At 38.7% G+C, this 15,118-nt stretch overlaps 1 protein-coding gene across 19 annotated transcripts in view; it reads right to left on the bottom strand.

The window, feature by feature from the left end:
* Positions 1-15,118, bottom strand: part of SCAF8 (SR-related CTD associated factor 8) — a 221,559-nt gene that overhangs the window by 172,465 nt on the left and 33,976 nt on the right. For all 19 annotated transcript variants that reach the window (XR_011568540.1, XR_011568538.1, XR_011568537.1 and 16 more), the window contains 2 exons: positions 7,219-7,302; positions 2,192-2,236 (listed from right to left, as the gene is read on the bottom strand). Coding sequence is in view for 5 of the 19 variants with exons in the window: in XM_070796430.1 (XP_070652531.1) it covers positions 2,192-2,236; positions 7,219-7,302 (129 nt within the window). In the remaining 14 variants the exon portion in view is untranslated. The remainder of the gene's footprint in view (positions 1-2,191; positions 2,237-7,218; positions 7,303-15,118) is intronic.

Here is a 15,118-nt window from a genome sequence, read left to right as displayed (position 1 = left end):
ATTCCTCAATGCTGAAAAAACAGACAAAATAATCTCATATTTAATGTATTATTTTATAGAAATGATTATCTTGAGAGTAAGGCTAAATAAAATTGCTAAGTTGCTGGTAAGAGTTTTTAAATACTGAGTGGTAAGTAATAAAAGCGATTAGTGTAGTGAGTTTAAAAAAAAAACAAATACACCTTTTTCTTTGATTTATAACAAAAATTCTTGATTATAAACTCACAGTACATAAGAATCATGAGTACACAACACAATGAATGGGCCTTTCTTCCCTACTATGAAGATTCCAAAGCTTCAAAAGTGTCAGGGGTTTTAGTATTAAGCTATAAAGATGAACACTTCTTTCACAATAACCTTTAGAAACACCATATTATGATGTTACAGTACGGAATTTCCTTCACTGGTAACACTAGGTATTTTTATGTGCCTGCCACATAAAATGGCAAAAAAAAAAAAAAAAAAAAAAAACTTATGTATGATTTAAATGTAGAAAAGCTTTAAAAGAACAGTATTTGGTAAACTTGGTTACGTTACCAACTAGAAACTTGAGAGAAGAATTAAGACTAAAAAAATCTGAAATGTTTTTCAACTGTTCAAGTTCTATCAGCAAAAACACAAGAATTCCTAAGCCTCCAATATCATGAGGGATTTTTTTATACTTTGAATTAATTGTGGCACTTACAAAGCACTAAATGATGCTGACAGCAGCATGTAAGAAAAGAGGGCTGTCTCAGGACACAGTTATACCTGATACCAAACGAATTCTGAAGTGAATACTGCATGCTTCCAACAGAAGGAGAGGAAAAGGAACCTTTCCAAGAGAGTCAGAGCATCCAGGGCTTTAACAAGGTCTACTCTCAGGGAAGCCTGGTGTGCTGCAGTCATAGGGTCGCACAGAGTTGGATACCAATGAGAGACTGAACAACTCTCAGGACACACTTAATCAGAGCCTGATCTGCTTTGGTTTTCCAGAGTCTAAATGACCCACCCTCAGGGAATCAGAACCTGCATTTCAACAAGATCCCTAGGTAATCTGTGCAAGTTTCTTATGCACAAAAAAAGTTTAAGACACACTGTTTAGACATTTGAATCTTTTTAAAGTTTTATAACAATGAAACTTTCTAACCACCAACATTTCTATCTTACAGCTAGATTTACCTTAGTCATACAGCATACCTGTTATTTTACCCCATACCTTAAGCTTCAATTCACTAGCTGTTCATCTCAAAATATGTTTTATCAACACTTTAAGTTTTGAGAAAACAAGATATTAAGAGGGGAAAAAAGCTGAATCAAATAAAAGTTAACTGATTTATTCAAGATTATCCAGATAGTTTGGAGACGCAGTAACACTACTCTGATCCACGCACCCTCCTCCGGTCAGCTATTTTCACTCAAGAAACACACTGCAATTTATGTCCTTTGATTCACCTCTGATTGTCACACTGGTTCTGCTCACATCTAGGCAAGTGAACAAAGGGCAGAATACTAAACCTCAATTCAGTGACAGATTTCCTACAGTATCATTTTACAAATCCTAAGTCTTATGGTACTCCTGCCCAAAAAAAGCGGCAGAGATAAGGCACTGATCACAAGGGGCAAAGAAATATAACCTAGCCACCTTGGGCTTTGGTTACCAAAAAAATTACTAAATGTATGCAGAAACAGCTGTTTTCAACTTTGTCTCCCTCTGCTTACCCTGGAAAATGGAACTTCAGGTCTAATAATAAGAAGTAGAGATGCATACTGTCCTAACGGATGAACAAAATGAATCAGCAGAAGAAAAGCGGCTAGCATTTTTACTACATTTACTACATCTTATCTACAAGGAAGACTGCTCTCTAGGCATTAAGCTTGAAATGAATAAGGAGAATTTCTCTAAAGGCTATATAAAAAGCAATGAATCTAAAATTTCATTAAAAAAATCATACTGAAATATTTTCTTCATGGAACAGATGCTCACTATGGCAATGCAAATTAACAAACACATCTACCTGAAAGCTTTCGTTTTTAGAATTATTTGAAAGGCAGTTTCATTTTATTTCTTAATTAGAAATTAAAACAAATGGAATCACTTTTGAACAGTCATCAAAACAATTTAAAGTTGGGTATTTGAAAAGAGAATAGCACAAGGTGTTAGTCTACAGTTACAGAACTTTAGCATGTACATGGAAAACTATATACTTACTTTCTGAATGAATTTCTCAACACTCTGTACCACATGTTTATAGAACTAAAAGAAAAAAAAAGAGGTTTTAAATGTTTGATTAGAACTTTCCTGCTAAATTTACGGTTTAAAAAAGCTTCAAAGATCTTCAAAATTCATTATCAACAAAGCAATGAATTTTAATCATGAATTCTGAGATAAACGTAACATAAACAAACATAAACATGAGCACCAGCTATGGTCAGTAAAGGTCCTTGAAGCAGGTATACAGTCAATATACCCAAAGTGTGTTACATGCAAAATACGGTGGTAGGCCACTGGTAGATATACACTCTTCCTTCCTGGAAGGAAAAGTAAAGATCTCCTGTAGTAACGTTTTATTGGCTAAATTAGGTTAGTGCTGCTAAGTTGCGTCAGTCGTATCCGACTCTGCGACCCCATAGACGGCACCCCACCAGGCTCCCAGTCCCTGGGATCCTCCAGGCAAGAATACTCGAGTGGGTTGCCATAGAAAAATCAAATAACTGAAAATAAAGAACATTAATAAATGTATGCAAGGGAGTTGCCTTCAACTTCATTATCTTCTGCTTCTCCTAGAATATTAAGCTAGCAAGTATATATAACAAAATATAGAGATGTACAATGTTTGAATGGATCAGTCAAAATGAATTCAGCAGAAGAGAAGGGAGCACATGGATTAAAAATCAGAAATGAGCTTTTATTAATTTTGAGAAAACCCTTTATGTTTAAGTTTTATAAAACAACACTATGAATAAACTTGAAAATGAAAAAATAAAAATTATAGGTTAAACAAAAACTATCTGGAATTTGTACCTAATAGCTCAGTGGCAATCGCATAATCAACATATTTGTTTAAAAAACTAGCCTCAATTGTGCTTTGTTTTATATGTGTGATCCCATAATTTAGGCTTTTAAGGCGCATCCACTTAGACTGAGACACAAGACCATTCAACTGCAGCATAAAATCCAACATTTATAAAGTAAAAAACATAGGAAACCCTCATTAATCATATTCACCAAATCAAAATCTACAATACAGTTTCCTTACTGCAAAGTAACAGTCTACTCAACAGAAAGTTAAGCAAAAAAAAAAAACCTGCCAAAACAACTACTTAAAAGTTATCAGGCACTTTATAAATAACTAAATATTTTAAATCAATATATAAAATGTTATTTACACACTGAGTGGTTTTTATTAAATAATAATTCTTCTGGAAAATACCTTGCCAGAGCTTCTTACTTCTAGTTACTTTATGTATGATTTGTAATTCAGACTAAAACTAAATGTTAGCTTCAGTTCAGTTCAGTCGCTCAGTTGTGTTCGACTCTTTGTGACCCCATGAATCGCAGCACACCAGGACTCCCTGTCCATCACCAACTCCCAAAGCTTGCTCAGACTCATGTCCATCAAGTCGGTGATGCCATCCAACCATCTCATCCTCTGCTGTCCCCTTCTCCTCCTGCCCCCAATCTTTCCCAGCATCAGAGTCTTTTCCAATGAGTCAACTCTTCACATGAGGTGGCCAAAGTCTTGGAGTTTCAGCTTCAGCATCATTCCTTCCAAAGAACACCCAGGGCTGATCTCCTTTAGGATGGACTGGTTGGATCTCCTTGCAGTCCAAGGGACTCTCAAGAGTCTTCTCCAACACCACAGTTCAAAAGCATCAAATCTTCGGCACTCAGCTTTCTTCACAGTCCAACTCTCACATCCATACATGACCACAGGAAAAACCATAGCCTTGACTAGACGGACCTTTGTTGGCAAAGTAATGTCTCTGCTTTTGAATATGCTCTCTAGGTTGGTCATAACTTTCCTTCCAAGGAGTAAGCATCTTTTAATTGCATGGCTGCAGTCACCATCTGCAGTGATTTTGGAGCCCAGAAAAATAAAGTCTGACACTGTTTCCACTGTTTCCCCATCTATTTCCCATGATGTGATGGGACCAGATGCCATGATCTTCGTTCTCTGAATGTTGAGCTTTAAGCCAACCTTTTCACTCTCCTCTTTCACTTTCATCAAGAGGCTTTTTAGTTCCTCTTCACTTTCTGCCATGTTAGCTTGCTGCTACTGCTACTGCTAAGTCGCTTCAGTCGTGTCTGACTCTGTGTGACCCCACAGACAGCAGCCCATTAGGTTCCTCTGTCCCTGGGATTCTCCGGGCAAGAATACTGGAGTGGGTTGCTATTTCCTTCTCCAATGCATGAAAGTAAAAAGTGAAAGTAAAGTCGCTCAGTCGTGTCCAACTGAGCGACCCCATGGACTGCAGCCTACCAGGCTCCTCCGTCCATGGGATTTTCCAGGCAAGAGTACTGGAGTTGGGTGCCATTGCCTTTTCCAATGTTAGCTTACTAAATGTTAATTCGAAGATTCTATTCACATAGGTCTTTTTCCATAACAGGTGATCAGAGGTTTTGTTGACAGCGTGCAATGGTAACAAACACCCATCAAAATAATCATCTCTTAACACTGACAAAAAACCAATGACTTACCTTAACATGAAACACAGTGTCATTTAACTGAAAAAGGCAGTTCAAATATCAATTTATATATGCATCAAATTCAGTTTAAAGTAATGCAGTACTGCAAAACCGTTGGTCTAAACTCTTCAAAAACGTCAATGAAAAACAAAAGAAAAACAAAGCAAAAGGCTGGGTAAAGGACAAATACAGGACAGGATCTTGACCGGATCCAGAAAATGCACAAGTGCAGGGATTAGCTACTAAAGTTAGTATTTAGACAACTGATAAATCAAAGTGTAGATTATATTAGATAATAATGTTGCATCAAAGTAAAATTTCTTGCATGGGATGTGTTTTGCTGATCTATGAAATCTCTTTGTTTTAGGACATTAAAATTCTAGTATTTAGGGATTATGTACTATTCTAAATGAATTCTGAAATGAGTTCTCAAATGACTCAGTCAAAAAAACCTGACAAAGTATGTGTGTGTGTCTGTGTGTACATGCAGAGAACTAACTAGATATACTAGCCAAGATGCTAATACCTGGCAATGCTAAGCGGCTATGTACTGCTCACTGTATTTTGCAACATGCTTTTATTTTTTCAAAATTAAAAAAACTAAGACCAGTAAATCAAAATAGTACAGTAAACCATGTTTAGACTGTAAACCATGCTTTCTCTCTTGACTAAGAGAAAAATTAAAATCTAGCTGTTTTTATTCTGACTGTTGCAAATTAATTTTCTTAGACACTTCCAACATCTGAAAAATGTAAACAATGTTAATACCTATTCCTTAAAGGTCATGAATTAAAAAGTATTCTGTCCAACAAAAGCTTTTATTAAAATGCATCAACCACTCCGAGAATGAAAACTCGGAAAAAAAAAAATGCATCAACCATTTAACAGAACAAAAATGATAATATGTATGCTGCACACTCTCAGGATCACACAGAAATCAGACCACAAAGATGGAGAACAAAAAGAAAGCACAAGAAACTATTACTCATCAGAGTCCCTGAAAAATCACTTCTTTGAAGAAAATTCTCCAGGTTAAACGTGTTTATTGCTCACTGTCCTTATCTCTCTTTCATATTCTACATTTGAACTCTAATACTGTTTAGACATTGATTACAAGTATGAAAACTAAGGTTTGGCCGTTAGAATGCTGCAAAATCAACTATCTAAATTTTCTCCTAATAGAGACTGTCTATGAAGAATCATCTGTTAAATCTAACAGATAATGCTGTTATTCAAAGATAACTTATCCAGGGAATTCCCTGGCAGTTCAGTGGGTAGGACTTAGCGCTTTCACTGCTGGGAGCCGAGGGCTGGATCCCTGGTTGAGGAACCAAAATTCAAAAAGCTCCTCTGTGAGGCTAAAAACACAAACAAAAACAAAAAAATAAAGGTAACTTACTTAAATAATGGTGCCTCTGGTTATGGCTGATGTTCTTACACAGAGTAGAAAAACATATCACTGAAAATCTACAGCAGATCTACTTAATTAAAAATAAGCACTCACTCATACTCACTTTTAACAACCAGACTAGAATAGGGAGTCTTAGCTTTGGGGACAAGGACATTGTGGAGAGGTGTCTATGGCTGAGCTTCAGAAGGTCCCTAAAGCCAAGAACTTCTATTCACAATTTTGTACATATGTGCATTTCTCTAGAAACAGTCCAACCTTCTGAGGCAAAATTTTTTATATGTGTGTATTTCTCTGGACAGTCCAATCGTCTGAGATTTTCAGAAGTATCCATAAGTCACAGAGAAGGCAATGCCGACCCACTCCAGTACCCTTGCCTGGAAAATCCCATGGATGGAGGAGCCCGGTAGGCTGCAGTCCATGGGGTCGCTAAGAGTTGGACACGACTGAGCGACTTCACTTTCACTTTTCACTTTCATGCATTGGAGAAGGAAATGGCAACCCACTCCAGTGTTCGTGCCTGGAGAATCCCAGGGACGGGGGACCTGGTGGGCTGCCGTCTTCAGGGTCGCAGAGAGTCGGACACGACTGAAGCGACAAAGCAGTAGCAGTACCCATATGTCAACACAGGTTCAAAACTACTGTGTCAAAGTAACAGCTAAATACCTGTGGCCTCTTCCCAGAGTTTAAATGTCCTATGTACAATGTAATCCAATTATTTTCCATAAAGGTCCATTTTCAAATCTATAGTATAATCAATAGGATAAAAAAACCAACACATTAAGTTTTATTTAGAAAACTCTTCTTAACTAGTATTTCAAGATTCTATAAAGTCAGTGTGACAAATAACAGTGTTAAACACATTCTCCACAATGTGCCTGAATCCAAAATCTTACCTATGAAAAGGGAAAATGACTGCTTCAAAGTTTGTGTAAGAATATTTATGAAAATATTAAATGTTTATCTCTAGTTGGGAGGGTATGTACGTGACAGATTTTCATTTTTGTGTTTTTCCAACCTTGGAACATGTACTAACTTTGTAAAGATGAAGAAAATACATAATCTGTAAAAATTAACCTTCCTCCAAAATATTAGTGGAGTATTTCCTTTTGAAAACAGCAGAGTAAAAAGTGTTACTCACCTTTATAGCTTTGATGGCTGCCTTAGTAATTTGGGTCATTTTCGCTTTAGAAATGGGTGGCTTGTAGTCATTCAGGGAATACAACTGATGAAAAAGAACAAATTTTAAACACAGTAAAACTAATGGTCTCTATGCAATTACATGAAATTACCAAACATTTCTATTTTTACATCCTCAGTGAAATTAAAAGTGCTGCTTTTCTTTTAAAAGTCAAGTTCAGCATCATTAGCCATCAAGCAAATACAAATTAAAACCACTATGAGATTATCACTTTACACTTACTTGCTTATAATCAAAGAGACAGACAAGTGTTAGCAAGAATGTAGAGAAATTGGAACCCTGACATATCCCTAATGGAATGCAAAATGGTACAGCAGCTTTGGAAAACAGTTTGACAGTTCTTAAAAAAATTAAACATAATAATATGCAGTATGAGGCAACAATTCCACTCCCAGGTATATACCCAACAGATGTGAAAATATATGTTCCCATAAAAAGTTGTACACAGTCACTGCAGCATTATTAAAAATTCATTTAAAAATTGGAAAGTAGCTAAATGTCCATCAGATGAGGAATGAATAAGCAAAATGTGTTCTACCGAATTAATGAAATATTAACCATGAAAATGGAATGAGGTACTGATGCATGCTACAGCACAGATGAACCTTGAAAACAGGCTCAGTTAAAAAAGTCGCACTTAAAAGACCACGTTATAGAAACGCATTTATATGAAATGTCCAGAAAAAGAAATCTACTGGGGACTGTCCACAGCTGGGCCAGTTGGGGAGAAATGAGGAGTGATGATTATGAGTACAGCATTTCTTTTTCAGGTGATGAAAATATTCTAAAATGGACTGAGGTGAAGACTGCACAACCATACCAAAACCCACTGAATTACACACTTTCAATTGGTTAATTGTGTGGTATGTGAAGGATGTCTCCATATAATTGCTTTCAGAAGTCAAGAGACCTCATGTTTAGCAACAATCCCACCATTCCCCCCAAAATTTGTTTTAAAATTTCTCATATAAGCAAAGAATACTACTGCTTAGAGAGAAAACAATTGAAGACAAGGTAGGGGAATTAACCAAAAGACAACTAAGCTTAAACAAATCTGGATGAAAAGTGGGTACTAGGTAATGCTAGGAATTTAACTACAATTAACTAGAAGTCGAGAGACCAAGCTTTGGCCATCATGATCCTGAAAAACCAACCTGAACAGGGCTTCCCTGGTGGCTCAGTGGTAGAGAATCTGCCTGCCAAAGCAGGAGACACAGGTTCAGTCCCTGGTCTGGAAGATGTGACATGCCGCCGAGCAACTAAATCCGTCCGCCACAACTACTGAGCCTGCGCTCTAGAAGCCCAGGACCCACGATGACTGAGCCCACGAGCCCAAACTGCTAAAGCCCTTGTGCTCCCCAACAAGACAACAGCAATGAGCAGCCTGCACACTGCAACTAGAGCAGCCCCACTCGCCAAACAAGAGAAAAGCCCTCTCCAAAAAGACCCAGCGCAGCCAAAAAAAAAAACTGGAACAGACTATGAAAGCAATTCAAAACAGCTTTAGCTGGTTAACCAACTAGGTAGTCCTCTAACGTATTTGCTCCAGCACCCCTTATAACCTATTTATCACTGAATTCTACTGAATTTTACCCAGTTTTCCCCATATTTATCTCTTCTTCCTCCATCCACCACCATGACCCACATCCAAATTACCTTCAGCTCTCACATGGAGATAGCATGCCTATCTTTTCAAAAACTGATCTGATCAGGTGACTGATACTCACCCACCTCCTCTACCACCTTAAAAAGTTCAATGATTTTCCACTCGCTACACAAACAAAAATCTAAGTAAACAATGCCCGTGCCTGGTTTAATTTCTGTCTCATCTCCTGCCATGCGCCCTTCCCCAGCTCTTTGCCCTGGGCACAATGGCCTTTTTTCAGTTCCCTACCACAGAGCCTTCCTCTATTTGGTACAGAACCAGGGTATCCCCACTGGTTTTCCTAATGAGGAAAGCCTTCCCTACATGTGCCCAATCAGAACTGTCTCCTTTATACCCTCACTGTACTGTCATTCACCTTTGAAACATTCATCACAGTTATGTGACACTTGTATGATTATTTAACAAATATCTGATTTTTAAAAGGACTGTTCCAAAGGATGACAAAGACTGACAATCATGAGACAAATGATATAAGTTCCTTTAAAAGGAGTTTAAGCAGTAAGAGGTGAACTGTACCCCAAGAACTATGCAAGCTGAAATGAACCCTGGTAGAAATATAAACATCTTTCCCTTTAAGTTCCCACAGAGGTGTCCACTTGTTGATGTAATCCTAACCAGGGTCACAATCTCATCATATCCTTTAAGAAGCCTCCTCTGTTAAACTCACACCAAATTTTAATATGCTCATGGCCTCAATTTCTACTTGACTGTTTTATAAAATCTAACTGCATGCAAGTCAACTCGCCAGGAGCAAAATAACATGAACACGTTCTGCAGTATCTACAGTAAACTGTGTAAAGCAAAGTTCAATTTCCCAGAAATTGTTGGCAGGTACAGACTGCAGCCCATCTGAGATCCAGACCTGCCCTCTCCTAAGTGGTAAAGAATCCACCTGCAATGTGGGAGCCCTGGGTTTAATCCCTGGGTTGGGAAGATCCCCTGGAAAAGGAAATGGCAACCCACTTCAGTATTCCTGCCTGGATAATTCCATGGACAGTCAGGAGCCTGGCAGTTTACAATCCAGGGGGTCGCAAAGAGTCAGACATGACTGAGCACCACTCTACTTCTGCTGCTACTACTCTACTAGAAAACAAGCTCTAAGAACAGAAACTCTGCCTTTTCTGCTTACATCTTTGTTTCCCTTTATCCACTCTATCCTCAGTGTCTGATAGAGAATAAGAATTTGTTAAGAATAAATTTAAGCGGACAAATACATATAAGACACAGGATTGTACAAGCTTTGCACAGAAACACCTGAATTTGAATTCCAACTATGTTACAAGCTGCCAAACCTCTGAACCTTAGTTTTCTCATTTACAAAATAGAAAAAATATTAATTTCACAGAAACACTGCATATAAAGCTTTAAAACACACTTAAATCACTCAACAGGGTTAGCCATTATTAAAATTATCTTTGGTAGGCATTTTCCATTTAAATGAACAATATTCAAGTGTGCATCAAACACCTATTCCCTCAGGTTCCTGAAGGGACATTCCACGCTAATTTATATTACTGGGACAACGAAGACGCCTCAAGGTCTTCCCAGAGCTGACAATTCACTTCATTTTGTGTGGTAAAGCCCTAAAGTCTCAATCACCCTAAAGTTTCAATCAAGCACTAGTCCATATTCTAGCAGATCAAAAGCTTTCTTCTTTTTGGGAGGGAGGGAGGCGCTGGGGGTGGGGTGGGAAGAACCAAGTAGGGGAAATGTAATTTAGACTTACAAAACATTTCAACAGTGTCAAAAGTCAGCTCTTATCAGAGACGCTCTTTTAAAAAATGTACCTACTGCAAAAACTTAAAAGTACTACTTAGAGAAATACTAAGCAATTAGTAAGTACTTTTCAAAGGTTCACTTAATACATATGCTTTCAACTAACTATCCAACAAGATTCTCTAAAATCTCACTTCTTCTTAAAATCTAATCACCAGAGAAGAGGCATAGATCATGTCATCTAATTCTTCACAGAATGCCTTTACTCAGATTTAACAACATCCCAGTATTGCCCTTTCTTTGGCTTATTGATTCACAGGAAAGATTGACTTATTGATTCACAGGAAAGATACTAAACAGCAGCCTGGCTTTTCAGTCCAATTCAGGTATTCTTTTGTTTTTCCAACTCCCTTCAGGTACACTGAAGAATCAGTAACATTTAAATTTTCTACTTTATCACTTGTAGGCACCATATGAAATGAGTATTTTTAGATCTGAAAATAACTTCAAATCAAATCCGTTTCTAATGACTTTAATCAAGGCCTGAGGAATCTTTAACCTAAACAGTTTCTTAGTTGCTGTCTGGCTACCCCACCAAAAAGCTTATTTCTAACAAAGACTTTTAAAGTTGTCCACTACTGAGTAGGCCAGGGTTCAGCACAGCACGTATTTTAGTCTTTGAAGGCTACACAGCTGCTATCACATAAGAGGCATCTTTCACTTCACTGTGTTTTGCAGACATACTGAAGGCTGTGGCAACTCTGGGTTAGTTAGTGAAGAGGACATGCTAATAAGCCTCCTGCACCAGTTAAGCTGTAAATGCAAAGGAAAAGTTCTTGAAGGACATTAAGTGCGACTCCAATGAACACACAAATGATGAGCCAGCAAAGTGGCCTTACTGCGGATACAGAGAAAGTTTTAGTCTGGAGAGAAGAGTAAACCAGCTGCCACATTCCGGAAAGCCAAAGCCAGAGCAAGTTTCTACTCTGCTCAATTCTCTGAAGGCTGAGAGGTGAGGAGGCTGCAGAAGTGTGAAGCTAGCAGAGCTGATTCATGAGATTTAAGCAAAGAAGTCATCTCGCAACATAAAAGCGCAAGTGAAGCACCAAATGCTGATGGAGAAGATGCAGCAAGTTATGCAGAGGATCTAGCTTCAATAATTAATGAAGGAATCTCCATAAACAACAGATTTTCAGTGTAAACAAAACAGCCTTAAGCTGGAAGAAGTCAGGTAGACTTTCATAGCTAACGAGAAATCAATGCCTGCCTTCAAAGTTTCAAAAGACAGGCTGACACTCTGGTAAGGGGCCAATGCAGCCAATGACTAGTAGAAGCCAATACTCATCCACCCTGTGAAAATTCTACCGCCTTGAAGGATCATGCTCAATCCTCTATGCCTGGGCTCTCTAACTGGAACAACAACACTTGGATGACAGCACATCTATGTACAATGTGGCTGACTGAAAATACTTTAAATCCATCGTTGAGATCTACTGCTCAGGAAAAAAACCCTTTCAAGATATTACTGCTCATCAACAACACATCTGATCATGCCAGAGCTCTGATGGAGATTGGTGTTCACATGACTGCTAACACAACATCCATTCTGTAGCTCATAGATCAAGGATTCATTTCAACTTTCGACCAAGGATTCATTTCAACTTTCAAGTCTTAATAAGAAATATATCTAGTAAGGTTATAGCTGCAACAGATAGTGATTCCTCTAATGGTTCTAGGCAAAGTAAACGGAACACCTACTGGAAAGGATTCACCATTCTTGGTGCCACTGAGAACACTCATGGTTCATAGGAGGGGTCAACATAGCAATGTTAACAGGGGTCTGAAAGAAGTTGATTTCAACCCTCATGGTATTTGACTTTGAGGGGTTCAAGACTTCATGGAGGAAGCTAACTGCAGATGTGGTGGAAATGGCAAGACAGCAGGCAATTTTATTTCTTAATCTTATAAACAGTTTCGTTCACTTGTCTACCTTTGAATAAACACAACGATCTCATGTCCTGCAAAGTGTATTCAGGTGCTCCCTCATCTATGTACTGAGTAACGCTCATTACCCAAAATTCAACAAAATGTTGTACTTCATGCTTGCTATTTCAAGCAAACGCTTCACTACAAAAAGTTTAGTGCCTTTCCAATTTAAGCAATAGTAAATGAATTCTACTATGACCCTGAAAAGAATGCAACAAAAAACTTATGACATGAAAAATCCAAGAGAACCAGCAAATTAGGGTGAAGTATTGCTCATTTACAGATCAATCTTATGCTTCAAGACTGCTGATTCTAGGTCTAATAGGAATTAAACTTAAGTGTGAACCTAAGATGTTAATCAACCCAATTTATTCTTCCCAACAGTGGTCCGTTAGGCCTTGAGGATACTAGTCAGGATCCTTCAAATGCCCTTAGAAATCAGAAATCACAGAAGTTCCTGGAACTGACGCAATTTTAGTACTTTCGATCCAAGATAGCATGCTAACCACTTTTTCCTTTTCTTCCCCTTACTGGCACGGTAAAAAAGGAATAATCTCTTACAGGTGTTACGAGTAGGGGAAAAGGTTAAGCTGTCACCTACTTCCAGAAAGTGGAAACGTGATGAGGACTGGTTAACTGATGAAACAAAGGGGAAACCACAAGCCACAATATACACAAGATACAGCCAAAGAGGGAAATAACTTGCTCTGCAAAAATCCAGAGTCTCATCCATTAAAATCAAGGTACTCAGAGAGCATGAGCAGCACAATGAACTAACACCTCATCCAAAACGTCAATAAATAATGTCTAAAACTGAACATTAAAGAAACACATATAAAATTATTGGTTAGTGATATGAACATTATCAGAAGAACTGAAGTTGTTTGGAGATCCACCATAGGATGAGAAGGAAGAGATTCCAATAAAATCTCTTTTGTACTTGAAAAAAAATTACATGCATACATTATTCTGAAAAATATAACAATTATATTTTAATACAACCCTGTTCTAATTCTAAGGCCAATCCTGGCCTTCCAGAGTGTATCTGTCCCCAAAACTCATATGTTGAAGTCCCAACCCCTAGTGTGACTGTGTAGTGACCACTGAACAACCCAAGAGTTACGGATGATGACCCTCCACATGGTCAAAAATCCACACACAACTTATAGTCAGTCCTTACTACCTAAGGTCCTACATCTATGGGTTCAACCAACCACAGGTTGCGTAGTACTGTACTATTTACCACTGAAAAATTTCCACATGTAAGTGAACCCTCACAGTTCAAACCTATGTTGTTAAAGTCAACTGTACTTGGAAACAGCCTTGATGGAGGGGTGGGCTTCCCAGGCAATGCAGTGGTACAGAATCCGCCTGCCAATGCAGGAGATGCAGGGTTTGATCCCTGGGTCAGGAAGAACTCCTGGAGAAGGAAACGGCAACTCACTCCCGTACTCTTCCCTGGGAAATCCCGCAGATAGAGGAGCCTGGTGGGGTACAGTCCACAGGGTCGCAGAGACTCAGACACAGCTCAGCGAGTGAGCAAGCACACAGGCACGTGGTCTTGAGAGTGAAGTCCTCATCCAGCAGAACTATGCCCTCCTAAGAAGAGACTCCTGGGCCTCCTAAGTGGCACTGGTGGTAAAGAACCCACCTGCCGATCCAGGAGACATAAGGGACACAGGTTCAATCCCTGGGTCAGGAAGATTCCCTGGAGGAGGAAACGGCAACCCACTCCAGTATTCTTGCCTAGAGAATCCCATGGACAGAGGAGACTGACAGGCTACAGTCCATAAAGTCACACAGAGTCCGGCACAACTGAAGCGACTTAGCACATGCACACGAGAGACACCAGAGAACTAGCCCCGTTATGGCCATGTGAATACACACGTGAGAAGGCTACATGACAAGCAGGACCCGAGGGTGGCTGCTAGGAACTCAGGGACTCCTCCACCCCCACCCAGCAAATACAATGAGGCCTCGATCCATCTACAACGCTAAGAAACCATATTCCCAACAATGTGAATGAACCGGGGGAGAGGAGAGCACAAATCTTAAATGAGAGCACAACCCTGCTGACGCATTGACCTCGCCCTGCTGAGACCATAAGCAGAGGATCCAGCTAACCCGTACCTGGTTCTGATCCATGGAAACTGTGAAATAAACACATGGTGCTTTAAGCCTCGAGCTGAATTTGTGGCAATGTGTCACACAGCAACAGAAAATGAATAAAGCAGAAGAAAGCTGTGAGTGATTATCTGAAGTTTTCTAACTTGACTGTACAGACTTTTTACTTTACATAAATATTTTTGCAAAAAAAATCATTTTTATAATTCAAAGCAGAAACTATAACTTCAAAATAAAAAACTTCTCTGCCTTTTCCTAAATAACTTTAAAAAACAGAAACTCAGTATTCTGCATATAGGAATGAAAAGTTGAGTAACAGTCTAGTTTCACTGATAGTCATTTTAAAGA

Source organism: Bos indicus, chromosome 9 (assembly GCF_029378745.1).
Source record: "Bos indicus isolate NIAB-ARS_2022 breed Sahiwal x Tharparkar chromosome 9, NIAB-ARS_B.indTharparkar_mat_pri_1.0, whole genome shotgun sequence".
In the NCBI taxonomy this organism is placed as follows: Eukaryota; Metazoa; Chordata; class Mammalia; order Artiodactyla; family Bovidae; genus Bos; species Bos indicus.
Note: the sequence above shows the minus strand (reverse complement) of the source record. Positions and strands in the feature narration are given on the sequence as shown.